The sequence below is a fragment of the Halyomorpha halys genome, unplaced genomic scaffold (assembly GCF_000696795.3).
Source record: "Halyomorpha halys isolate HHAL.00 unplaced genomic scaffold, Hhal_1.1 Scaffold71.1, whole genome shotgun sequence".
Lineage (NCBI taxonomy): Eukaryota > Metazoa > Arthropoda > Insecta > Hemiptera > Pentatomidae > Halyomorpha > Halyomorpha halys.
In genome coordinates, this window is record NW_027107476.1 from 27,246 (window position 1) to 53,992 (window position 26,747).

The 26,747-nt window shown below is 30.6% G+C and overlaps 1 protein-coding gene across 2 annotated transcripts in view; it reads left to right on the plus strand.

Moving 5' to 3' along the window:
* The window catches only part of side-VII (sidestep VII), a gene marked incomplete at its 5' end in the record, with an annotated part of 293,850 nt that overhangs the window by 24,763 nt on the left and 242,340 nt on the right, over positions 1–26,747 (plus strand). For both annotated transcript variants that reach the window (XM_067045798.1, XM_014438911.2), the window contains 2 exon segments: positions 805–956; positions 22,412–22,559. In XM_067045798.1, the coding sequence (XP_066901899.1) occupies positions 805–956; positions 22,412–22,559 (300 nt within the window).

The window sequence follows — 26,747 nt, forward strand, 5'->3', positions numbered from 1 at the left end:
TGTAATAAAATATGTATAATAACACGTGTGTTATTTAAAAAATCCGGACATTTTAAAATAATAGTTTAGTCCAATATTTTTTTTTTTTTTACTTATTTTTTTATTTTAGTATGTATGAGATCATTCATCAATATTACCTATTGCCCACAACTGTGTGGCAGATTGTAATATCTATCAATAAATAAATCTATCAATTAAAAAAAAAAAAAAATTGAAGCACAGAAAAAAAATGCAATAAAAAATTAAATTGTTCGTTAACAAAACGATATTTTTATTCATACTAAAATTGATTTATTTATCATTACCAAGAATCAGAATGAAGCCATCTTCATTTTGATTATTCTAATTATTTCGGATTACAGTATTTCCCCTCTTTTTTTAGATTTTATTTTATTCCAAGATTTTTCGAAATGCTGGGGACAAGTAAGGGGCTGTATTTTTTGCTTTATGTATCTTCAATTAAAACATTTTATACCATTGAAAATAAGTAAATAGTAATTACTAATCCGCCAAATTTAGTAGTTACCAAACCTTCTATACATACCAAACAAACCAAGATGGATGGAGGGAAACCTTTTTCACAATACACCACAACATCACTGTGTTTATTAATAGAATATTTTTAACAAAATAATGTTCCATCATTTCCTGGCAAAACAAGTTTACCAACGACAAATAAGCATATTTATTACATTTATTTTTCTTTCATTTTGAGTCAGTCGTTCGCAAATAAATATATATTGAAAAATATATAGACTATGATTAGTTTATTTTAATGACTTATTTATGTCTATTTTGTTACAGTTAAACCTCTTGAAGTGAAAATACAAGACAGCAACCAACCCTTATCTGCGGGAAGACTCTACAACCTCCCTTGTACATCTACTGGTTCCAGGCCACCTGCTCAGCTGACATGGTGGAAGGGAGGTCATCGCCTCGACAAGACCAAGGAAACCGTGAGTAAATCAGATGTAAAACAATTAGTTATAATTTATATTGTTATATAAATATTATAATAAAGACTTAATTAAATAATAAATCGTTTTTAAGATGGGACTCCCCAGTAATATGTGTAAAAAATGCATTTGATTAAGGCTCTGTAAGGTTTTTTTTTTTTTTTTTACATTAAATGAATACAATAAAAAAATATATAAATACTAATTATATTAGCATTTGCCATTGTACATTTTTTGAAACTTTAATCCACAATATAATCGAACTAAGGGACTTTCATATATTATTATTTTTGAGCTGTTAAATACTAGAGAAGAGGAAGACTTAATATTTATGGGTTTTATAATTCTTAAAGTGATACATATCTCTATTATGATTATAAAAAATAAATGCGCCTAAAAATATGTGATGCCATGATTTTTTTTGTAGAAGAAAAACATTGAAACTTTGATATTGTATCGCAGAAGTAATAATAACACTATACGTTTGAAAAAGATTTAGTTTCAATCAATCCAAAATCCCTTTAGCATATTTAAAATTTGTAACTAGTTTCTATCACATTTTTTAGTTAGAAATTTCTTACTTATCTTAGGCAATGTATCCCAAAGTGGGTGCTACTGAATATAAATTAAAGAAATTAGAATAATAAAAACTGAGGCAATATATCGAAATAAACAAATATTCATAATAAATTAATATTATTTTTCCAACAATTACATATATCTACTTATTTACTCATATATATTTATGCTTTTATGCTGTGCATATATTGATATGTATTGAACTACACAATCGTATAAATGTCGTTAAATAATTTAGCCATTTCTGCACCGATACCTGTCCTCCAAGAAAGGATACTTCAACAAGGGGACCCCTATGTTTGTATCCCACACTGGTCTTGTACACCAGAGTTTTTCACTTTCGTACCACAGTTCTTTCCAACTTATTAATGGGTACCACTTGTAGAAGGAGCAGAAGCCATTAAGGCAGGTAGAGATCTTTCCTAGATTCGTCAGAAATTTACCATCCCCTCCTAGGCCTAGAGGAGACACTCACTTAGTAGGCGTTGTCACCTATGACCAATGAGGAATAAGATTCAAAAAAGGTGACGCCTCTAAGGGGAGGTGCAAGAAAAGGGGCAGGACAACTTGACCACGAAAAAGGGCATTGAAGACGAAGACAGAAGAGAAAGGACCAGACATGAGAGAGGAAGGAAGACGGGGTTGAAAGATAAAGAAGCCACCAGAAGTAACAGTTGTCAATCTACCCATCCCACATCCGCTGATTTTAGTAAAGAGTTGTAATATAATATTTTTTGCAAACAAGCTATCTAAATCATTTCCCCAAGTCATTTTAATATAACATAATTTTCGCTGAGCTATTAATTATAACTAAATGTTTTCTTATTTTTATATTGTATTTATTTTGTATTACTTTTACTACTCCCTAATGTATCCTATGTTTAAATGGTTACAATATTTTGTAAATATAAAGATATTCAATAATGAATAAACTGGTAAACACAAAAAGAATTCAATTATAACAACAGCTTTGCAGGACTCAATATAAATTAATTAATTAACTTATTTTTGGATAATTGTCTTCAGCGATTATCCTGGCATCCCGACGACAGATACATACCAATATATACACTTCTGTAAAGTTTTTTTTTTTTATTTAATTGAATTTTGTTTTACATAATATCAGTGTACTGGAAATAAAAACAATTTCAGAGCCCCAAATATATAGAGTATTTTTTTACACTTCACATGCGCTTTTATAACAATTATATGTTTTTATTTATTTACCATTAAGATTTAATTATTCAATTTATCAAATATATCAATTATGATAGTAGAGATATAGTGGATTTATTTTAAATAATTTCAGTGTACATATAAAGGTTGAGGCCCGCTGATATAATGGATAGTTTTTACACTTAAGATGCGAATTAATAGTGTTATTAATTTTTTTTTTCATACTTATCCAAGTTTTATCAAAGTGACAAAACTTTATTATACGTTGAATAGTTCTTCAGAGACAAGGGAATATCTATTCCAAAAGTTTCGTATTATGGTTTTTTTTGAGGGACTCATTTTTGTCATTATTAAATAACTTTTTTATTATTAAATTATTGTGTTATTGATAATAGTAAATATCAATCAAAATGGTATTTTAGAACCATCTAAACCCACATTTTTTAAAATAATACTATGTAATAATATGTATATTTTCTAAATTTTATTCAAAACAGTTAATATATTTATATATTCCCTACGTAGTAGCAACGTCTTTTTCTGCATACTTTAGCTACGTTTCGGCCCTTTCCATTGGACATTTTCATTAAAATAATGTTTTCATAAATACTACTCCATATTTAAGTATTTGTTATAAATATGAGTCATTTTTCATGTTTTCTACAATCTACAATCTACTATATACTTTTAAATATCAATATTACGCACAAGATTCATTTTTAAAAACATATATCACTAAGATTTTTTTAATTTATATACAAGGCAAAATTTTATATTATATTTTTTGAACTAAGTTGGACAGGACTTTTAAATTGTCTTATTTTTAATCTTTATGAAAGCTTGTGGATTGTTAATATTTAATTTCGACATAAATAAATTAATAAGAATTTTCAGGCAGGATATATAATTTAGCGAGAACAGGAGCTGAACATGAAGCCCTGACTATATGAGGCACGTGGATATCACATTCTCAATTTAGACATAAAAGCTATAATCTGATAGCTTGAATAGCCTTCACGGTAGCTACACCCAGACTAATAGGACGTATCAGATGTCGTTAAACTGACGCTATGCTTTGAGTACAGCTCATATTACAACGGCCTGTATAATGCACTTACTGCACTCAGCCTGTTAGACTTTATGCAGCAATGAACCATCTTTCTGCGGTAACATATGTTTATATGGTTGTGATCGCAACTTAGGGTATAATTAATCGCATAGGGGGTTTTATAACTTAAGCTACTTTATTGTTTAGTGATTCACTTAAAGCCCTTTAAGGTTCATGGTATAATTCGATATAGGCACCGCTTTGTAAATGTTCCTAATTATAAGATGAAGGATGTAAGGTGATCAGTATTAAAATGAAAATGTTGTTATCTTATATAATTTCACCCATGTCAAAAAAGAGGAATTCTCTGTAACATAACTTTTTCTTAATATGTGAAGAAACATTTGCTTCCTCTATACATATTCAACATTTTATTTAATTAAGACTAATTTCATAAGTACAAATATAAATTTTTATTCAATTTCACATTTAAATACAAATTATTAATTTTTTTTCTTTTTTGGGCAAGAATCCCATTGGAGTCCTGTACTCCCTAACCATGGGTTGGGGGTCAAAATTCTTCATTTTGTGGGACCGCCACTTACTGAAAAAGTCAACGTCCCAGGCCGGATTCGAACCGGCACTGCCAATAGACATCAAATTGGTAAAAGACTGTGTCTTAACCACTGAGCTATGGGCGGCCCAACAAATTATTATCCTTCTTTTATGATGATTTTTAGGCTTTGTTTGAATTTACGCCACGTCTCTTGGAAAACAGTGTAAAATAGCTGTTTTTTTTTGTCCTTAATATTTTATTTAATTATATTTTTATTTAGATGATGAATAGGAGTGATCCAAGCGCCTTATCATTGTAAAGTAATAAACTAATGGTCCCACAGGTTAGGGAAACAGTGCATACATAAAGTATATACATATAACTGGAAGAAACCAAACTATGCTACTGTCGAATACCAGACACAACTTACCATATATTTGCAGGGACGTGACGGCCGTGTGGGTTGGGGCGCAGGTCCCAGTGAGCTCGGTTCGGAACGTTGTGGGTTCGATTCCCACCTGGGGCAGTTAAACTTTCATTTTTCGGCAGTCCCGAGGAATGAATCTTGAAATCCCACCTTGGTTAGAACGCGGCGGCAACTCAGGTAGCCACCTGGGGTTGGCAAAAAGGACCACTAGGCCCACTTGCTGGACTTGTTCCCCCCACCAAATACCCGTACCAGTATCAGTACCATATATCTGTAGTGTGAGAGTCTATTTGTTAGTCATTATTTATACGTATGTGTGTGTTTATGACTCGTAAAGAGTTAAACCATAATTTTCATAACCAGAAAACTTGTGGTTAAACGATTGTTTATTGTAATTTTTGTAACTGCAGTTTAAAGTAAAACAAGCTATCTACTGCATTTACCAAATTTACAGCCTCATATTCATTTAACCTACTTAACAAAAGTAAATTTTTAAATTTAATTTCTTCAACTATGAGTTGAGTATGAGTAACTGAACTTGATACAACTTCTATACAACGCACGTCATTGCAGTAGCTTGAAAATGTTTTGTTATAATCTGCATAATACACATTTGTGCTAAAGTAAACATGGTATCTGCTATAGTTACCATGTTTTACACCCACTATGTCAAATCGCTGACGTTCGTTTCTATAACCATGGTATAGTTCATTTCTGTACGGAAGACTTGGTAACTTTTTAAATAATGTATGTATCAAATAAATTAAACTGTTATTTTACAAAATAATTGGGAAGCACAGTAGCCACAGGGCAAAGGGCGTGGCTACTTACTCCAAGGAACCGAGTTCGAATCCGGCTGGCAGAAAATTGTTTTCTGTTACACTGTAACCATGAGTTAACTCCTGTGAGTTCTGAAGCTCTCCTGTGGTCCACCCAGCTTCTTAAATTGGGTATCCTTAATCGGGTAAAAATCTAGTGGTCGAGCATGATTCTGACTTAATCACCTCCTTGCACAACCGTTGGTCTAGTAACAGTACTTCCTTACAAAGTACTGAACTCCTGACCCTTAATGAGTTATATTTTTTAAATTTTAATTGCAATTACAACTTGAGATTTAAAGTTCTGCAGTAGCCTAGTTTGGTTTCCTTCCGCTATGTATTGTTAATGTCCTTTGCTCTGTTTTGTTGGAGTGTAGTAGTGTGCTTTATTATTTTACTGTATATGTATGTGTTGGTTGAATCATCACTACTCATCGCCTAAATAACAATGTTATGATTAAATTAAATATTTAGATTATATATACATAATCCTACAAGTTAATAGAATAGTGATAAATAAGCCATTTGATGTAAAAATAAACAATAGGTCGACAGTGAGAATTAAAACAAAAAAAAAATTTATTTTTAATTATATTATTTCAAATTCTTGTGACAAGGTAATTATTTATTAAATAAATCAAAAATTCGTATCCATTTTTGTCTCAACACTTTATTTTTCACCAGTCCAACGTTTCGGCCATTCTAGCCATCTTCAAGGACATCTAAATATTTAACAGCTTATATTATATCTTCATTTTTAACACTTATAACAACAACATTATTCACTATATAATATAACATACCTTCAATATAATTTCTTCCTTACATTAATTTAAAGTTTCTTTTGCAGGCTATTCTGCCCAGGTCATTTTCTTTATTATAAGTTAAAAGCCTATTCAAACAGTCAATTATTAGAGAGTCATATTTATTATTAAGTCTAATTACCTATTTTTTAAAATTTAAAATCATTAACATTTAATTTTCCTCTATAAGATTATCAACAATTAATATACCACCATATAACAAACAATTTATAACCTCCCACTCACACAGGTCTGCCTTGTTTTAAAATTAATTTATTTTATTTTAAATTGCATTTTTGTCTCAATTTGGCATTTATTCTAATTCTCAAAATTCCATTATTACATTTAATTGTAAATAGTAACAAATTTCTTCATTTATTTTTATAAATTTATTTAGCTTAAAATCTCTGCATAATGTTGGTTTAAATTATATTGAAGGTATGTTATATTATATAGTGAATAATGTTGTTGTTATAAGTGTCAAAAATGAAGATATAATATAAGCTGTTAAATATTTAGATGTCCTTGAAGATGGCTAAAATGGCCGAAACGTTGGACTGGTGAAAAATAAAGTGTTGAGACAAAAATGGATACGAATTTTTGATTTATTTAATAAATTTTATTTTTATTTTTACTATACTATTGAGTGATCCTCAACAATAAATCATTATTATAAGAATTGAAAAGAAGTTTATGATGCTGCAATCAAATTTAGATTCAGTTGAAATAACTACGTTGAATTAAACTAGTTAGTAATGAAAATACTAAATGTCAATTTTAAATGGTAAAATCGGATATTTCTCTAACATATTTACTGGAAGAGCCCCTTCGTAACTAACTGGATTTTTTCCCTATCCAATCCTAGCGGTGGCCTGAACGGATATTTTTTCCTCGGCCAAAACATGAAATAAGTTGATTAATCGGCTCTGAATTTGACAGGAGGAAAGGATTGGACACTTTTTCTACAGCAGCTGGTTCCCGACCCCATCGCCACAACACCGGATTCCCTCTTCTACTATTCTTTTTTCCCTTTATCTCCTCTTACTCGTTTCACATCCGCGATTATTCACGTCAGCTGGTATTACAAAATTATTTTCAACTCTACAACAAAAAGTTGATTGGTTTAACAATTAGCAATATGTTAACGCAAGGCATTCTGTCATCATGGGAAAAAATACCTCGAAGTTATTTTGGATAATTTTATATGAATTGTCTGTTTTAATTATTTCAGAAATTCAAAGTAGTATTAGTGGACGTTTATGTTTACAGATTGTAATGAATCTCTATTATTACTATCGATTTGATAATGTTTACTAACATTCCAATAGATTGCACATGGGCACAAGAATGCCATCAAATATCGCTATGGAAACACCCGATTTTCAATTAATTTTTTTTATTACTTCAAATTTGGAAACTCGGCACCCCGAGATGCAAGGAACATTACCACGGCGTTCCAGGAAGAGTGTTGTAACAGAAAGTGGCTTAAAAAATGTTCAGCTGGTGCCACAAATTTAGAAAACCAACCCAAAGGAAGACCTACACAATTGACAACGATGAACTCATAGTACAAGAGCCCAAGAGGAAAAAAGAGACAGTTACCTCATCCCAATTTTTGATTACTTTAATGAAAACTAGGTATAATTACTAGTCAAAACTGATGAGTCTGCCAAGTTTAGGTAGAGGGGATAAAAAATGGCGGCTGTTTCAAAACCTTAAAAAAACTAATTTTTCATTCGGTGCTGAATATCGTAAAAATTAGGAACAACACAAGAAAACCTAAGAGAACGTCATTTAAAGAAGAGTAACTTTGCTAAAATATGAGCCCTAATAGAGTTATTTAAATTTAATAGTTTTCGAGACGTACTGAAAAATCAGTAGTTAGTGAATTTAATTTAAAAAATGTATATCTCAAAAACCATTTGACGTACATATGTCTATTTGCACTCAAATTAAAACATGTTCAATGAGTTATAAAGTATTTTATGATTTACTAAATAATTCAAAACATTAACAAACAAGTAAGGTTGTAATAAAAGTTTATGATAGTGGTAAAATGAAAAATATTTTTGACTGTGAATTTTAATGGATATTTGACTTATTGGATAAAAATGTTTTGACCTGGGCAGAATAGCCTGTATGAAGTGTTTGGAAAAATATTAAATAATATGTTTCATAGTGAATTAAGATTGTCCCTGAAGATGGCCGAATTGGCCGAAACGTTGGACGTGTAAAAACAATAAAAGTTTGAGACTATAATTTGGATAAGGTTTTGAATTATTTAGTAAAAAATTGCCAGTCTCAAGAAAGAATTTTATGATTATAAATAAGTATTTTATGATGTTTATCTTCGTAGGAGTAATAGTTTACATGAAATTTGCAAAAATAAATTGATTTATAATCGTTCGGACAAATTTTCATTTGCCAAATTTATATTCATATGCGAATATCATAAAAACTACCGCCCCTTCGAAGATACGTGTCATAAACTACTTTATAGAAAGTTAAATTTCCTTTATTTTGAGTGTTGGCAGACATATGTGCGTCTTATGGATCTAGAGATATATTTTTTAAAAAATCCAACATTTTATACGAACAACTAGAAATTAACATTTTGTGAGTTTATTTTGTCAAATATCATAAAAACTACTACTCCTACAAAGATAAACATATTAACCATTTTATAGTAAATTTAACTAGCTTTAATTTGAGCGCTGGCAGACATCTGTACGTCCAATGGTTTCTGAAATGAAGTTTTTCATAAATCAAACTTATTGTCCGTACAGCAATAAATCAATTTATTTTAGCAAATATCATGAAAACTACTATTCCTACGAAGGTAAAGGTCATAAACCTTCTTATAGTCCATTAAACTAGCTTTAATTTGAGTGCTAATAGACATCTGTACGTCACGTAGTTCTTGAGATATAGATTTCTAAAAATAAATTAATAATCTTTCAGTAGATTTTTAAGAAATTTAACTTTTTAATAAGCTGTATTTCGAGAACTATTGGACGTAAACAGCTCTTTTAGGACTAATATTTCAGAAAATGTACTCTTCTTTAAATAATGTTCTCTTAGATTTTCTAGTGTTGTTGGTAGTTTTTAAGATATAGAGCTCCGAATGAAAAAATAATGTTTTTTTAAGGTTATGAAACAGACGCCATTTTTTTATTCCCCCTACCTATACTTGGCAGACTCATCAATTTTGACTAGTAATTATGCCTAGTTTTCATTAAATTAATAAAAAATTGGGATGAGATAGCTGGTTTTTTTTTTGTTCCCGGCTCTTGTACTATTATGACTTCCAGTTTCTCGACACTTGAAGACTATTGTGAAAGTAAAAAAGGTAGATCTAAGAGTACTTTGTGAACTTTAATACTCGATTAATAGCTTTGATTCCGTAAAACTTCGGGATCCTACGCTTTACATAAAGAAAACCTTATAGTTTAAGACTTTACCGATCTTCCAATTTTGTTTAGAAAATGTCAAAAGATCATTGAATTAACAACAGTTATTTAATTCTTTATAGATATTTAGAGGGGCTGTTTAAAATGAGTGAAGTTCTTGTCTCGGTTATAAATTGGTCTAAGGATCACAAGACAAAAAACTATAAATATAAATGTAATTTAAAAACTTTAATTAAAAAAACTTCAAAAACTGAGGTTAACTGTCTAGTTCTTCAACTTCAAACTTCAATAAACGATAGAATGAATTACCTGAATAGAGAAAAATCTATTTTTAGATGTTACTTTTGTTTTGTTTTTTTAACCAATTTTACTTTTTTCCTTTACAAGTGGAGTAAAAGTAGTGGGAACAAGTTTGGTTCAGACAAACCAGACTGAACGTAAATATGAATGACTACAAAGTGAATAGTAAATGGACAAATAAAATAATAATAATAATAATAATAAGACACATTTTAATATCCAGACAAATCCCTGAAAGGAATTAAGGTTAATATAAGGTCAGACTAGATGATGGACAATTGTCCCAAAACGTCTCTAATGAGCAAATGAAGAAGTAGAAACTAATAAGAGTATTCCTATTAAAAAGTTATTTCATTTTGTTCTCAGAATAGTAAAAAATAAATTTATATATAGATTTATTATTAAACAATAAAATAATAAAAAAAAAGTATTAAACATTTTTTTATCAATACAGAAACGCTAAACAATATTCAGGATCTCTTTTCATTGTTAATGGAATAAGTTAAAACCCCAAATTAAGCTATTATCGTAAATTGTCAAACGAGTCCAATAATTAAGATCGTTGTGGGTTGTGCACTCTAATTTTGCCTGCAATTAATTAAAAGGAATTTACCAGATATAAAAACTCTTGTTTATTAAACAACAGATAGATGCATTGTTAAAAAAAAAAAAAACTGTTGATATAATTTACATAAAACATTCTAATTTACATCGATGATTAACGAAACTTTTCCGCGAAATACCACTTTCAGAACCTGCATAGGGATGATGAGGAGTGACAGATATGATATAAAATAATATTTCGAAAAGGAGATGGCCGGAAGACAGCTATGCCTCAGGATACAAGGGTTGGATATTCTTCAATCAATCCAGGCGCCTTAAGTAAGAGATCCTCCTTGTCAAGATTTGACACTTTTTCAACCTTTGAGTCAGCATGCCACAAATCTTCCCACCTCATATTTATTTCCATCAAAGACACTTTCATAAGATATCTTCATATTTCATCACACCAATTAATTTCTTCTTAATTTATAATCTAATGAAAGAAAATCTTGCAAGAAGACATATTAAATAAAGTTATATTTTATTAAAGATTTTTTTTCGTTACGTTATGTTACGAAAAATATGGTGCGGGGCGCGCATAAAATCCTCCTACCACCCTGTAAGGCAAACTTGTAAAATAATATTTATTTTTCTATAAAAATTATAATTTTAGGGTTTTTCCAGGTAATTCAGTAATACTACAGTTTATCAAAATATTAAAAATCCGTGGTGAATAATTGCAATCGGGAAAGATTTTCCAGTCTGTAAACTACTTAATACTCTACTTTCTCATTTAGTTGATAATCAGATATTTTCATAGTTCATATTTTTACATTTTTTTATAAACGAAAGTGGTTAATTATTTGGAATAAACAAGATTAAAGGTAATTCAAGGGTAAATGTTTTGAGAAATTCGGAATTCGAACCCTATTAATTAATTTCAATTAGAAAAAGACATGACTATTACTATTATTATTTAATTGATCATTGATTCACCGAGTCAGTTTAAAAAGTTATATCTGTTTTGAAGAAAATGGAAAAACTAAGGTATAATGTACTACTATTCCATCGACTTGAGTGAAAATGTTGCTGTCACGTTTCAGGCATATAACCACCTAAAATGTTTCAGTTTCGTAGTACTTACTCATTATGCTCACATACACACAGACACGCAGACCATTTTGCGATTTTATTAGCACTCACAAGACCTCAAAACGTGTATTTCCGTCAAAAACTCGAATTCAAAATTTTGTACGATAACAATAATCCCCCTTATTATACAGGATATTACAGGGTTAAGTGGCCAAACTAAAAATATGAATTAAGGACCTCAAATCAAGAAAAAAATTTCTTCTGAAGGTATGTCCGCAAACGCTTTGTTTAGGAGATATTCACACCTTAACATTTTCATTGTTATGAATTAGTTAGATTATATGAAATAAATAAGACTTATTTATTTGTTCCAACTAGTTTATTAATTAAACTTAAACATTAAATTATTTATGAGAGATAGTTGACCGTGGATGATAAATGAGAAGATGGTTGGGGGTGCGGTCAATGAAACACAAATAGGTATGATTAACTTATTTTAATGTGCCGACGTTTCGGCTAGAGTTTCTAGCCTTCTTCAGGGCTAAAAACAAAACAAACATTAAATGTTAAATTATATTAAACATTAAACATTAAATGTTGTGATTTCATTAAGCATTAAGACAGGCTCGGCATCTTTCTTCAACAGCAGCTGTGGCAGAACGGCACTGGATATGTCTTATTGTTTTTCAAGATTCAATTATCCTTCTTCATGAGGAATAAAAATCCTTGACCAGCCTTGCATCGGCTTTTAGTTTAATGTCACCTCAAACAAAAACATCCTGTGGTGTCAGGTCTAGAGAGCGTAATAATTCTGCTCCAGCTCTTTGTACACTGCCAGATAGATTATCATCATGGATTATAATATGGTCGCACTCCTTTCTTCATTTCTTATATGGAGAAATGCTGAAAAATCATTTCAACCCTAAAAATCATTTCTTATGCTGGCAATACCATCAGTATGTGATATTATAGCAAATGCACCAGTTTCTCTTAGAGCTAAAAATATAATTGTTTGGAAATCTTCTATTTGGAAATCGCCTGGCATATCCATGTCTGGCAGCATAAGCATTACCATTGCAAAGAACCGTACACAAACACCATATCGGAATATTCACTATTAGTATAAATTGAAGGCATAATGATTGAATACACTGCGAAAGCCTCTTACAAACTGATAAATTTTACTGACACTTCCCAATGCTAGTTCCAAATATTTTAATCCTTATGTTTCGAATAGTTTTTACAGCTAGGTATAAAAGGCCATATTATTATTATATCTAATCCGTCGCCTAAACAAAGCGTTTGCGGGCATACCTTCACTTTGAACAACACTTAATATGAATCTTACATTTAATTAATAAAGTATTTAAAACAAATAAATAGGTTTTCTTTATTACATATAACCTAAATAATTCATAATGAGTTTTTGTAGGGCAACGATTCCTAAACAAGGGATATTTTTAGGTTCACTTGCTTTGAAAACTTGAAATATTAGAGAAAACTTAAAACCAAGATAATGCTTATATTTCAATGTGCCTTCTGTAATGTTAATTAAGAAAGAATTATTAAAAAGAAAATAATATGCTCTTTCCATGAAAGCATTGTTTATTAAAAATATAATTCAGAGAGGTGTTGATTCAGAAGTAGGTGGGATTGGGACTTTTTTTCTTAAGCTACCAACAATCCGGACTTAGTACCTACTAAGTACTATTTGTTCCTGTCCTTGTTTAGCTATCTTCAAGGAAACACTTTCAATTATCTTGATGAGGTTCTGAGTAGAGTGGCAGAATTATTCATTTCTAAGTTCAAAAAGTTTAATTATAAAGCAATCCTCGACAGCTAGAAATAACAGCAAATTACAGACAACAGTTTATAACTTAATATTTAAAAAAAAGTGTTAAAATAAAATTATTTATAAATCTTTATTGAATGAAGCTTTAGTTAAGCTCGTTATTCATCGAAATTAATAAGATAGGAAATTGCTATGGCAAGAGAGAAAATAACCACAACATAAAGAAAGTGTATTAAGAATTTTTACAATGCTGAAAATGTTTTCATTCCCAGAAGGGAAATTAATTTTCTCCGTAGTTTTCTCGTTATTTCTAGCCGAGAGAATTGCAGTAAAAAAGTAATTACGAGACTATCTTTATAGAGTGTTAAATGATCCAGTTTCATGCATGCCAGGCATAGAGACAAATAGTATCGGCTAAGTAAAACATATCCCAGGTCTATTAAAATTCAAAACGGGTTCCCAAGTTAAAACATGAGGGCCAATTATGACTCCGCGGCAGTCGGGTCTAATTTAGGTTTTCCATTCTCCGGTCGCCATTGTTCATCTCGGTCGTGATTAAACGGCCGGCAAGACATTTATTCTCTCGGGGTTCTCAGATAAATTTTAAATGAAGATGGCGTTGGGTTGAACCGTCCATTTGTATGTACTCCATGCGACCTACTAATGACATCAATGTCACGAGGGCTAAGGGAGTTGAGATTGGTGAATTTGAGTTGTCTTTAATACAAGCTCTTCACCTAAGATAAGACCTGCAACAATGTCATTTGGTAGACCATACATGACTCTTCATCAGCCCGAATTCCAATTAGAATTAGTCACGTTCTTGAAATGTTTAGATATTTATTGCAATAAATTCTCGAGTAGAAGATCACCTTTCTACCTCCTTTAGAAGTCGACCTGAGGAATAAATATTAAAGATCGAAGTACTCAGAAAAGTAAATAAAATAAATTAGTATAAACTTTAATGGACAATAATAAAATAAATAATTATATTAAAATAGTATTAAAAATAATATTAACACTAAATTATGCGCTGGGATCTTTCGAGCTCTGCTCTACCCCTCACTCGTGGAGGATAGAGTGGTCTCAGGGATCCTCAGGTCGATTGCGTAAATATTGTATATTAGAGTGTAAATATGACAAGAGACTATATTATTTTATCATTATGTTATTTTATTTATTTATTTTTCATACAGATAGTTTGATTATGTTCATTTTGTTTGTATATATTTTAAGAGAGTTTTTTTTTTTAGTTTTTTTTTATTCATTTATTTATTTTATTTTATTTTAGTATGTATGAGATCATTCATCACTATTACCTATTAAAATAATAGTAATTATTACTTTTTTTCTTTTTAAACAGTCGGAAAAATATATTTATTCCCCTTAATTTGTTGTGCAGTTTGCTTATGGTACAGTTCAGTACTATTCATCAACAGAGGTAATAATAAAAAAAATGTACCGCCACAACACATCTTCATGACCTAATGGGTCAGGTGTTCAGTAATTTGAAAGGAAGTAATGTTCATTACGAATGGTCATACAAGGAGGTGATAAGTTTATGATCACGCTCAACCGTCAGATTTTTCCCCAATTAAGGTTACCCTCTTTATGGCCCCGCAGATCCCCCCCCCCTGAACTTGAATTATAGCTACAGGAACAGAATAACTAATTATCTACCACAGCCGTATTCGAATCCGGGTCCTTGTAGTTGTACACAGCGCCTTACCAGTTACAACGCTTCCTTATATTGCCCACAACTGTGTGGCAAATTGTAATATCTTTCAATAAATAAAAAAGTATTATTTAAAAAAAAACACTAAATTAATAACGCAAAAATGTTTTAATTGTTTTCTAAATTTAAGTGATTATAAAATGCATTCGTTCATCTTCATATAATAGATTTTTTTTTTCAATTTTGTGTAATTATAATATTACAATCACCTATTTTCTCTTACTATTCTCTTAAAGTAAGTTTGTGATAACAAAATTTAACCCACTTTGATATTCTAATAATTTATATCTGTTCTATAAATGTTCACTCACTTCCTTTCGTTAATTTATGCTTGTAAATTGATAAAAAAAATTTTGTGAATTAGCAAAGTATTAGTAGTCTTTAATAATATGCTATACTTTCGTCATATCATAAAATGTGTATAGTAGGGCGTCTTTTTTTTACATCTTAAAGGTTATGTAAGATGTTAGTTTGATATTCCACCGTTTTGCTTCCCTTTTTCTTCCCTTCTTCCACCGAGTTGAATATATTATATTTCTTTTCGTATTATTTTATTTTATAATTCTAATTATCTATCCTAGCGCACCTAATACAATAGAACAAAGCTCTAAAACTAACGGCAATGCTGGAGCAGACTGGTAGGGTACTAATCAGCATCGGTGAAGACAAACTTTACCAATCCAGAAGTGGATTATGATTCGGCAGGTGCCTGCCAGTCCAAGTTTCACCGGCTGAGGGAATATCAAACAGGGTCCAGGCTGGTCAACTTCCCTTATTTTATTGCTTATAGTCAGCCAACATTTATTATTGCCTCATTTGCATATATATTATTAGGGCTGTTTTATTGCTGTCGCATCTGTCAGTGGTTTCCGTGCTTCCACTGTGGGGACAATTTATTGCAGATTTCGCATGTTATTGATTTAAGAGTGAGAAATGGCTTAGAAAACTAGGCAGATTAGAAATAGATAGAAATGTTTTAAAAGTATTAGAATTATCTATAATTTTTTAATATATAAAATTAAAAAAATAGAAGTTTGCAAAATGGTATATGATCTTCTACTACTACCTCCGAACTTCAACGAGCCTGCTTTCTTAATCTGTTTATCCAAGTTTTATTTTAAAGAAATTTTTTTAAATAATTTATTTATTGTTATTTACAACTGCATAAAAATATATACAACCAGTAAATTTGATAAAAGTTATGAATGACATGATACAAACAAGTGGAGAATCTACCCATTGATAGAACTCCAATAATATTTCTAGAGGAGGAAATCTCGGGACCATTCTCTTTTCAGATGCCAGGTGGATTATCAGATAATGAAGCAGAAGCCAGGTTAGAAACGAGTGGGTTTGGGTGATTGGGGACTTTATCATGGAAGGATTGGTATCTGGTTCTGGCCAAATCGACAACATATGGAACATTGAGGTCCTGATGGATGATAATTGATTTATGAAGGATTGGATTCTGGAGGAATTTGATGGTTTAGTGGAGCCCCAAAGCTCAACTCCGTATGTCCAGATGGGCCTTATTATCGATTATATTATCGATTATAAATTATAAAGGTATTTTCGGTAACGGACCTGTTTGACAGGAATAAGTGAGGTATTATTAAAGGATATTGTGGGGCAGGAAGTCATGGGTTTACGACGAAGGGTAAGTATGATTTGGTAGGAGTTATTGGAATTTATTTCAATCCTCCGAATTTCGCACCATTTTTCATTTAAACAAAATAATTTAATTAATCGCGAAATCAAAATTTTTGTTCTTTTTCTGTTATGTTAAGGGTACTACTTGTCATTTTCGAAGATTAAACTTAAATTAAATATTTCATCCTTGAACCAAAAGAAGCAAAATTGTAGGGGGTCTCTAATAATCGGTTTTGGTATTAACGTTTCGACATCGATTTGTGTTCCAACTATGGTAGGAAGGAAACGCAACCTACCAACCTATTCTAGGCATAGCGAAAATGTTTAATTGCATTGCGCGTGTAGAACGCTAAATAAAACCCAATTCCCACAAGTCCAAATTCGAACCCCTTGGTCCATTCTTTCAAGGAAAGAGGTTCCTACCAGCACTCTAAAAAGGACTAACGAAGTACAATAAAACTTATTTATAAACCTCTCGTTTGCATCGATTTCTCGGCTAGAACGCTCTTTTACCTCTGTTTCAGTCTCTGTGGACGGTTTTCCTACAAAACTTTATTCACAATAACGATCCGATTAGCACATTATAATACTCTAAATTATATTTTTCTTATATGGTTATTACATTTATAACGGTTTCTCTATTAAACGTGAGACAGCTTAACTTAGAGTTTTATTTTTAAAGTCACCTCTACCATGAATTTTGTGTTTTTGTTTATAAAGCTGATAAGTTGTTTCCACAAATAGAAAACTTGTTAGTTTTAAGAATGTGGATTATATAGTTTTTCCTTAGTTCCTCTGCTTTGTCGTCCTAGAAAACAGATCACCAAAATCTTTTCCCATGATAAAAAGCAAAATGATTAATTAAAACACAAACATCTTACAATTCGTTGTTATAACATTCCATTTAATACTATAATAAATAATGATCCGTCATTTTACCAGTAATGTGTAAAAACTCACTTAACTACACACTGCTTACCCTTCTGAAGCGATATATTTCATCGCAGACATTTGGGGATTCGAAGTTACTTGTGATACCACTAAAGTATCGATACGCAATTTTTACAAATTTATCGATGCCCAATACGTATTCAATACACCTTATCTTATATTCCTTTTTCTCCAAAGCAACTGGAATTTATTTTATTTTTCCTTAAATAAATTAGTAAATATTTAGAAATGTTGATAATACTAATTTAGGAAAGTTGATATAGAAGTTGGGGCTCTCCACTAAACGCTACGGGTCTTTTCAAGTATATTCAGTCCCATGCTACTGCGAATGTCACAATTCAGAAAACTCTTGCATCTGCACATGTAAACATAAAGAAAGGGTGTTCATATGTTTTTAAAAGAGTCTCAAATTTCATTCAGATGTAGAAGACACGCGACTACTATATCATGTTTAATTTTTTTTTAAGTATACATCACTGACAATGTTTAATGAGATATGCAATAGCATCCTATTGAAAACGTAGTAGTATACGATAGGGGTACTTCTGTAGTTAAGTTTTTTTTTTAATTAAGTTATTTTTTGACTGATCTACATGACAATTATAGGGTCTGTCTGGAAATACGGAGTTGAGCTTTGGGGCTCCACTAAACCTTCGAATACCCCTCATAGCCAATCCTTACAATCCAAAATCCTTCGTAAAATCCTCAATGTTCCTTACTTTGTCACAAATAAAATCATTTATAAAGACCTTAAAGTTCCGTTTGTAATTCATCGAACCAGATATCAATCCTTCCATTATAGACTTCCTAACCATCAAAATCATCCGAGGTGCCTGAAAAGAAGATGACAAGAAAGTCTGGAGTTTCTTGTTTAGAAATATGATTAGAGTGCTACTAATGGGTAGTTTCTCTACATCCGTGTATCATTCCATTTTGATTTTACTTCAAATTTACTTGATGTATTTTTATGTAAATACAGTTGCAAATAGCAATAAATATTTTTATGTAGGTTTACTTATTTTTGTTTACGAGTATGTGCTGTATTTTTTATATTAAGTTGTTCATTTTTATTTTTTTTCTTTCGGAATGTTGAATTAGTATTGCTGGACTGGCATTTTATTTATTTATGAACACGGTTTTGCAACGTAGACGTATAGCAAAAACATTATGAAAAATTGAGCTCCCAAAATAATATAAAGGAATACTCATAAATATATAAAAATATATTTCTAATTCTTATAATTTTATATTATTCCATTTTCATTTTAAGTCCTCCACAATATTTCTTAATAAATTATTTTTGATATAAAAAAATACATGCTTCTCAATTAAAATTCAGGCAAGAATTTAGAGCAATCTAAATAAATACCCTCGGTTGAAGAACCTATTAAATTAATTGAGAGCGAACTCTTATTTCTTAATTGCGAACTAAGCTCAATCTAGTCTGTTGTTAAGAAATTTTCGTTGGGTATCGTTATAACTGAAATTAGAATAACTATTGTTTTTTTTAGTTTTCCATCTTAGAATTGCTTTCTAGAATTATATATAAATACATAAATAATTTGCATATGAAATTTTCACTTTATTATAATCTCAATCTACAGAAAATGAAAGTTAACAGTGTATTTTGATGTGCTAAAAATAAGTATGAAATGCTATATTATGAAAAATAAAAAGCTAAAAAAAAAACTATACGATATGTTAGAAGTTACTATAAATTAGACAAAAAAATCCATTAAAAAATTATTTTTGTTTATTAAAATTTCAAATATTTTTTAAAACATCAAATACCAAGTCGAAAACATGGAAAATAAATTACTAGGTTATAAAACAATAAATTTTAAATTCTTCATTTTTTCTATTCGTGTAAACTTCCTTTTAAATATAGAAATAAATGAATGCAATGAGTATTACAATATTGGAAAAGTTTTATTTATGATATAGGTGGTTGATATCTCTTATATTTATTATTTAGATTTATATTAGAAAAATTCCAACGTATCAGTAAAAAAACTCGTTTATTTTATTCTCTTATCTGCTGACAATATTAAATTCATGCGTTTTATACTAAGATTCACAATTGTTATTAAACAATTTTTTGTCATAATATGAAAATGAAGATGAAAAGTGAAAGTAGTAGGTTATCTTCTCCTAGGATCCTTCCGATTCTTGATTTCAGAAGGATGGAATTTGATAACACGTAATTTTTATTGAAGAATTCTATCTATCTCTTTAGAACATGGCTGATTGTTAGATGGGAATGATATTTGAATAGAATGTATTCAAAAGAAATGGAAAAGTATGAATACGTTCCGAACAGTGGAAAACTGATTTCCATTGCATAATTCCACTGATGGCAGCGAAGGGGTGTGGAATTACGGCACATCGTATCCCTAACTGGGGCGTAGGAACATGGTTCGTGATTCTGGCGGGATTCGCGTGATTTGGCAGCAGATTGAGGGAAAAATTCCCCGCGGAGTAATACCTTTCTTATCGGGCTAACTGCCCTCACCTTTATTTACATCCCACTCTCCCCCAACCTCTCGGCAATCTCCGGGAGCCATTTTCTAGTTAGTCGGAGGAACTGTTTTTCTGTCCAATTTGCCAGGAATTCCGATACAGTTAAATTTTAATTTTATATGAGCTGTTGTATGATTGTTAGTTATCAGAAGATATTATTTTTATTACTTTCAAATTTTCATTGCTTTCTCTGTTTCACACAATTCATAATATTTAGTAATTCGCATTCGATTACGTACATCAAAGTAAGGGTCGGATTGGTCGGTTGGTTGGTGTGATTTAACTTCCCATAAAACGCTGAGGTCACCATTGATGTACTTTATTACATTAAAACCAAAATCAGTTGGATTCAGTCGCTTGTGTGATATATTTTATTAAATTTCTTTTATACTTAATGTTTTATTTCGCGTTAGTAAAAAAATTATAGCTTCTTTTAAAAACTTTATAAGGGACTAAAAAGCATTAACTCCATACAATTAGCATGTTTTAATTTTTTTTTCTTTATAACTCATTTAATATCTTGTGTTTACCTTTATAATTTTATGTTTTATCATTGTATTTCATCTTATATGTTTCCATGATACTTTTATTTTTATTGCAATTAATTTTATCTAAGGATTTTTAAAAATAATTTCAATAATAAATTTTCTATAAAATATTTTATGAGTTTAATTTTCCAAATTTCACCACTCCCTTCCTGAGCAGATTGGTCGCTATATTTTTCTGACCAGGTTCTGTTACTATGTGTATATTAGCATCTCTCTATCCTGCCAAGACCCCAGTCTACTACCATAGGCGACTATTATGCGTATAATGGTATTAGAAAGTCAGTCTTGGCTCTCCGAGCACTCTGGAGTATTAACGAATTTCTGCTAATCTAGTCCCAATTTATTTGAGAAACTCCTTTTTCTCAGTGACGAGCGTTCGTAAGTATAATAAGGTCTCCTGAACTGAGGAATTATACATAGACCATAGATCTTATTATTAATTGTGGGTAGCCTTAATGGAGGGTTGTAAGCTCTCCATATGTATTCAATCTTCCTTCTGGACTCATATGTTTATTTGCCTAACGTTTCAACTCTTCCGACATCACACCAAGTGCAGCAAATATCCTTGCAATCAGGTAAATATCGTTTGGGCAAACCAGTAGTTCTCAACCTTTTCGTTGGCGGCGAAACCCACGTAGAAGAAGGAAAACAGCATATCTCCTTTGGTAGAAGTAGGAAAATGGCAGAACCCGTTTAATTGGAGTTGGAAAATGGTGGAAACTTCTACATTAACATTTGATAAATAAAGTTGGCCGTATTTACAGTAAAATTTAAGATATGCTAGAACATGAAGGTTCATTGTTAATTAATAAAGGTAATACTAAAAGAACAAATCTTCAAATATAATTTGATCATTAACCATATAGCAATCATAAATACAATTGAAATATACATTTCTTTTGAGGAAATTTCAGGACAGTGTTGGCAGGTCGTCAGTGTTGCGACACCTGTGCAAAATTTGAAGAAAATGTAAGATTGTAAATTTCAAAACTATGGTTGACCCGATGACCCATTCCTAAATTATTTCGCGAAACCTCGGAAGAAGCTTACGGAACCCCAGCATTCCACGGAACCTCGGTTGAAAACCGCTAGCATATATCAATTATGTTTTACATAATCCCGTAAAGTTCCTAATTCATGGTCATTCATAAAAAAATTTTAATTATCCCTTGGCAACTAGGTAGGAGACCTATTATAATGTGGCTGAACCTCAAAATAAATTTGAGCAACTAAATTTGCATAGGACAACCTACAGAGGTTTTCTATCTATATAATTATACATAACTATATATATTACAATATCATATAAAATTTATGATAACCATTGTTTCTGCTTTCACCTAGTTAGAGATCATGACGCTAAACCTAATAAATAACAAAGAATGATATTCTACATTGTTCCTTATGTTTTTTTTCAAAAATTCATCAAAATTTACATGATTTAATTCGTAGCATTGTTTCATAAATACTTGTTCATATTAATGTTCTTAATTACATTTTTTTTCAGACTGCTAACGACGGAAATCGTACGACAAGCACGCTGTCATTCATCCCCAGCAAAGAAGACGATGGCCAGAACTTAACTTGCAAAGCTGAGAACCCCTCAATCACAGGAACACCTCCTATCTCCGATTATTGGACTCTCCATATACAATGTATGTACCTGCATGTTATTTAACAATAATAATAGTTTATTTATATATAAATTGCCATTACATCTGTCATTAATATTGGCAAGTAAAACAGAAATTCCGAGGTACAATAAGATTTTTCGTTGTGCGGTCCAAGACATTCCTCAGTTAAAATAACGAAAAAAAACAAATTACTTGATTAACGTCAAATTATTCAATGAATCGGCTTGAATCTTTTAACAAAATATTTTTTTTTTTAAGAAATTATTCGAAGTAAGTGATAACTTTTATTTTGGAATATTTATTGCTAATAATATATGCTATTTATTTTTTGCATTTTAAAGTATAGTATTTACAAAAATAGTGTTTACCAATATACAGTTCCAAAAAACGTTAAAATAAATCAAGAGATGATTTATTATTTATTAGCAACTTTATTCAGAACTGAATAAAGTTGCTGGTAATAGAAGAGTCCAGTAGAAAAATTCAGTTATTTCATCCAAATTATTTATTACTTTGCTGAAAACTATGTATAGGTACTAGTCAAAATTGATGAGACGGCTAACTGTAGTTAGTGGGATAAAAATGGGGACTTTTTCAATTCGTAAAAAAAAATTAAAAATATTTTTCACTCGGAGCTCTATATTATCAAAACTACCTTTGACACTAGAAAACCAAGAACATCATTTATAGTACAGTATAATTTACAAAATAACGAAAAATCAGTTTCGAATTGATTTTGATAAATATACATGAATTTACAGGAGTCATTAGACGTACTAATATCTATTAGCACTCAAATTAATTATTTAATTATTTTTATATATGTCAAAATAAATTCACAAAATACTAATTGTTCCGACGAAATTTTTTAAATATGAAAAATTATGAACCATTAGACGAACAGATGTTAGCCAGAAATAAAATCTAGCTATATTTATTATAAAGTAGTTATTGACATTTATCTACATAGGGGTTGTAGATTTGCTAAAATAAATTTTGTCTGAGCAACTAGAAACCAACATCTTGTGAATTTATTTTGGCAAATATCGTTAGGTTTTCTAGTGTTGTATGTAGTTTTAATATGGAGCTCCGGACGAAAAACAAATTTTCTTTAACATTTTACAACAGGTTCCATATTTTATTCCCCCTAACTATACTTGGCAGATTCATCAGTATTAACTAGTACCTGTCCATAGTTTTCATTAAATAATAGTAATAAAGCTTGGGATGAAATAACTTTTTTTCTTCTCTTGTGCTCTTGGACTAAGGATATTCAAGATTAATCAGCCAAAGGCAGACTATACCGTGCGAGACGGCATCAAAGGCCTTTGAGCAATCGATGAATTGATATCAGTCAAGTTGCATTATTTAATTATTAACTATATTCATTATTATAATGTTATTTTAAATTAATTTGATCCCAAACTAATTGAATAAACTAAAACTACTAATTGACTAATCCCTACTTTTTATTTTGAAATAATGTAAATTAAATTAACCTACTGATACAAACATTAACAAAAACAATTAATACAAATTTTTTCAACATGATAATGAAATATTATTTTTATTATTTTTTTTTATTGTACAAGTCAATTAATTTGACTAACCAAAACTACTAATCGACTACTCCTTAATATTAATTTAAAAAAAATTAAATTATCCTATTCATACATTCATTTAAAGTATTTTCAAAATTGTATAAACAATTTTTTTTGTTTTTTATTTACATTTTAACCATTTCTATTACAATTATTTTCTATTTTCCAATCAGTCACAATTTTAAAAATACAAGATACTCTTAATGAAGTAAAATTTGGTATAAGATAAAATAAAAAATGAAGCATCATTTAAATTATAAACTGTTAAGTTATAAATTATTACTGGATAAACTGAAGAAATGAATTGGCATATCTCTGAAAAGGATACAGGTTGTTATCTCTTTACTGTTTTTCAGCCCTAATGAAGACCTGAAATTCAGGTCGTAACTTCGGCACAAATAAATAAGATTTTTTGTTTATTTTTTGCTGATTTCACCCACCCGACCATCTTCATTTCATATTAATCCACTATAAATTCCTCATTAAACAAAGTATTTGGAATTTTTTAAGATTTAATTGGATACAATTTAGCGTAGACTTAATATCTTGTATCAAAGTAAATAATAATTTTATATGGAATATTCCTAAAGCAAAAAGAGAAAAAATGTACCCTTTGAAAAAAATAGGTCATTCTATTTCTTGTTCTGTATGTCACGTTTTTTTTAAATATAATAACAATTATAAAGGAATATCAAACTTTTTTATGTTTAAAACAAAAATTGAATATACTACCTGAGAAAAATAAGATGAAGAAATCAATGCTTAGATTCATTATTAGAATACTCTTTAAATATCCCTATTAAATGTTTTATAAAGAAAGAAGTTAATAAGAAATAGATCTCATTCACTATCTTTTCTAAAGTTTAAGTTTGGTGGTTTAACACATTCTTATTATTACAGACTCGAGTATATTCTTTATATATTTTATTTTCATGAATTAGCAATGAAGATATCCTCAATTCTTTTTCCCTAGTATTTTCCAATTAATTTGCGTCATTTTAAATCTGTGTTTCAACAGGTATTGGCATTTTTTAATATCAATGTTTTGAAATTTTATCATTGCTGTACCTCGACCAATTTTTATTTCAGCGTGGAATGTAATTTGAGAGAGAAAAAAAAATGCTAGAAGTGCTATGTTCGGGTCCAATAGAAAGATTAATGGTTCAAAATCGCTGACGTTTCATTAATCTAATTCCCCTTTACATTCCGGCCATCAGCGGTGACATTCGGTCAACGGAAGTGAAATCTCATGTTTTCTTTTTTTTCTCTCTTTTTTTCTTCTTTTTTTTCACTAATTTACACTTCTATGAACGATACCAGTAAGGTGATGTATTTTTAAAATTGTATTTATGTGCACAATTGATGAACTCGTACAATACCTAGTTTCAAACATAGGTTTACAAAACTGAATAAGTGTAGAGATCACACATTCCGTGCGTGGTTCTACACCAATAGCTTTTATGTAAGTTTATGTTCCAACATATTTTTTTGTATAGTTTTATTTCCAGAAACATGGGGTTTCTTCTTTAATTTCTTCTCTTTTATATTAGTTTGCACAACCGAGGGTTCCCCGAATCGAGGCGTGCCACAACTTCCCCTTCTCCTCCTCCACTATATATATCTTTAAAGGAGTAACAGCTTAGAACGTTAACAGCATAGAACGTTTAGAACGACAGAGTGCTTAGTTCAGAACGTTGAGCGTTTGCTTCCTCCTTAGTTAATCAATATTTATATCATGGTGGCCCAGGGTAATGGTACTGGTATTGGGTGGGGGAAACATCTCCGGCAAGGGGGCCTAAAGGTCCTTTTTGCCAACCACCTACTAACTAAGGTGATCGTGTCAAGATTCATTCTTCGGGACCGCCGAAAAATGAATGTTAACTGCCCCAGGTGAGAATTGAACCCACAAAGTTCCGCACCATTTCCATTTCCACACTGGTGCTGTATAGTTCTGGAAAGCACTTGCAGCTTGCACTTCGCCTCTTCAACAATCGCTAGTGACCTTCAACTTATTTTTATTCTCGAGATTATTGTAATGTAGAGAGTAAGTTTGTTATCTTATCATAAATAGGCTGTGTCCAAAATCACTGAAAGAGGTTTTTTTATTTTTTTTTTTTCTATTTTTAACAACTAAATAAAACATGCCCGGCCATTTGTAAATTAGAGCATGCATGCCTTGGGTTGGAAACTCCTGATCTAGACCTTCATCCTAGCTGAATCTTCTGGGTCTTAGGTGATGATTTTTATGCAGTTAAATTAAATTTTACCTCACTGATAGAACCTTTAATGTAAATCATAACCTAGCCTACTCATCTCTCTTTTCTCAGCCCGCCTGTGTTCCTCAAGGTAGTATCTTAGGCCCCATTTTTTACACGGTTTGTACAGCTGACATCCCAATTCACCCTAAAATCCTAGAAAAACTTATTAAAAACCTTATTAAAACGCCTCTATCCAATCCTTGACTCATATCATATTATTCCTGACCACCAGTTTGGATTTAGAACATCTCATTCTACCATACGTCAATTCCTACCTACTACATATTTCCTTATAATCCGTTCCTATCTCACTGATAGAACCTTTAAAGTAAATCATAACCTAGCCTACT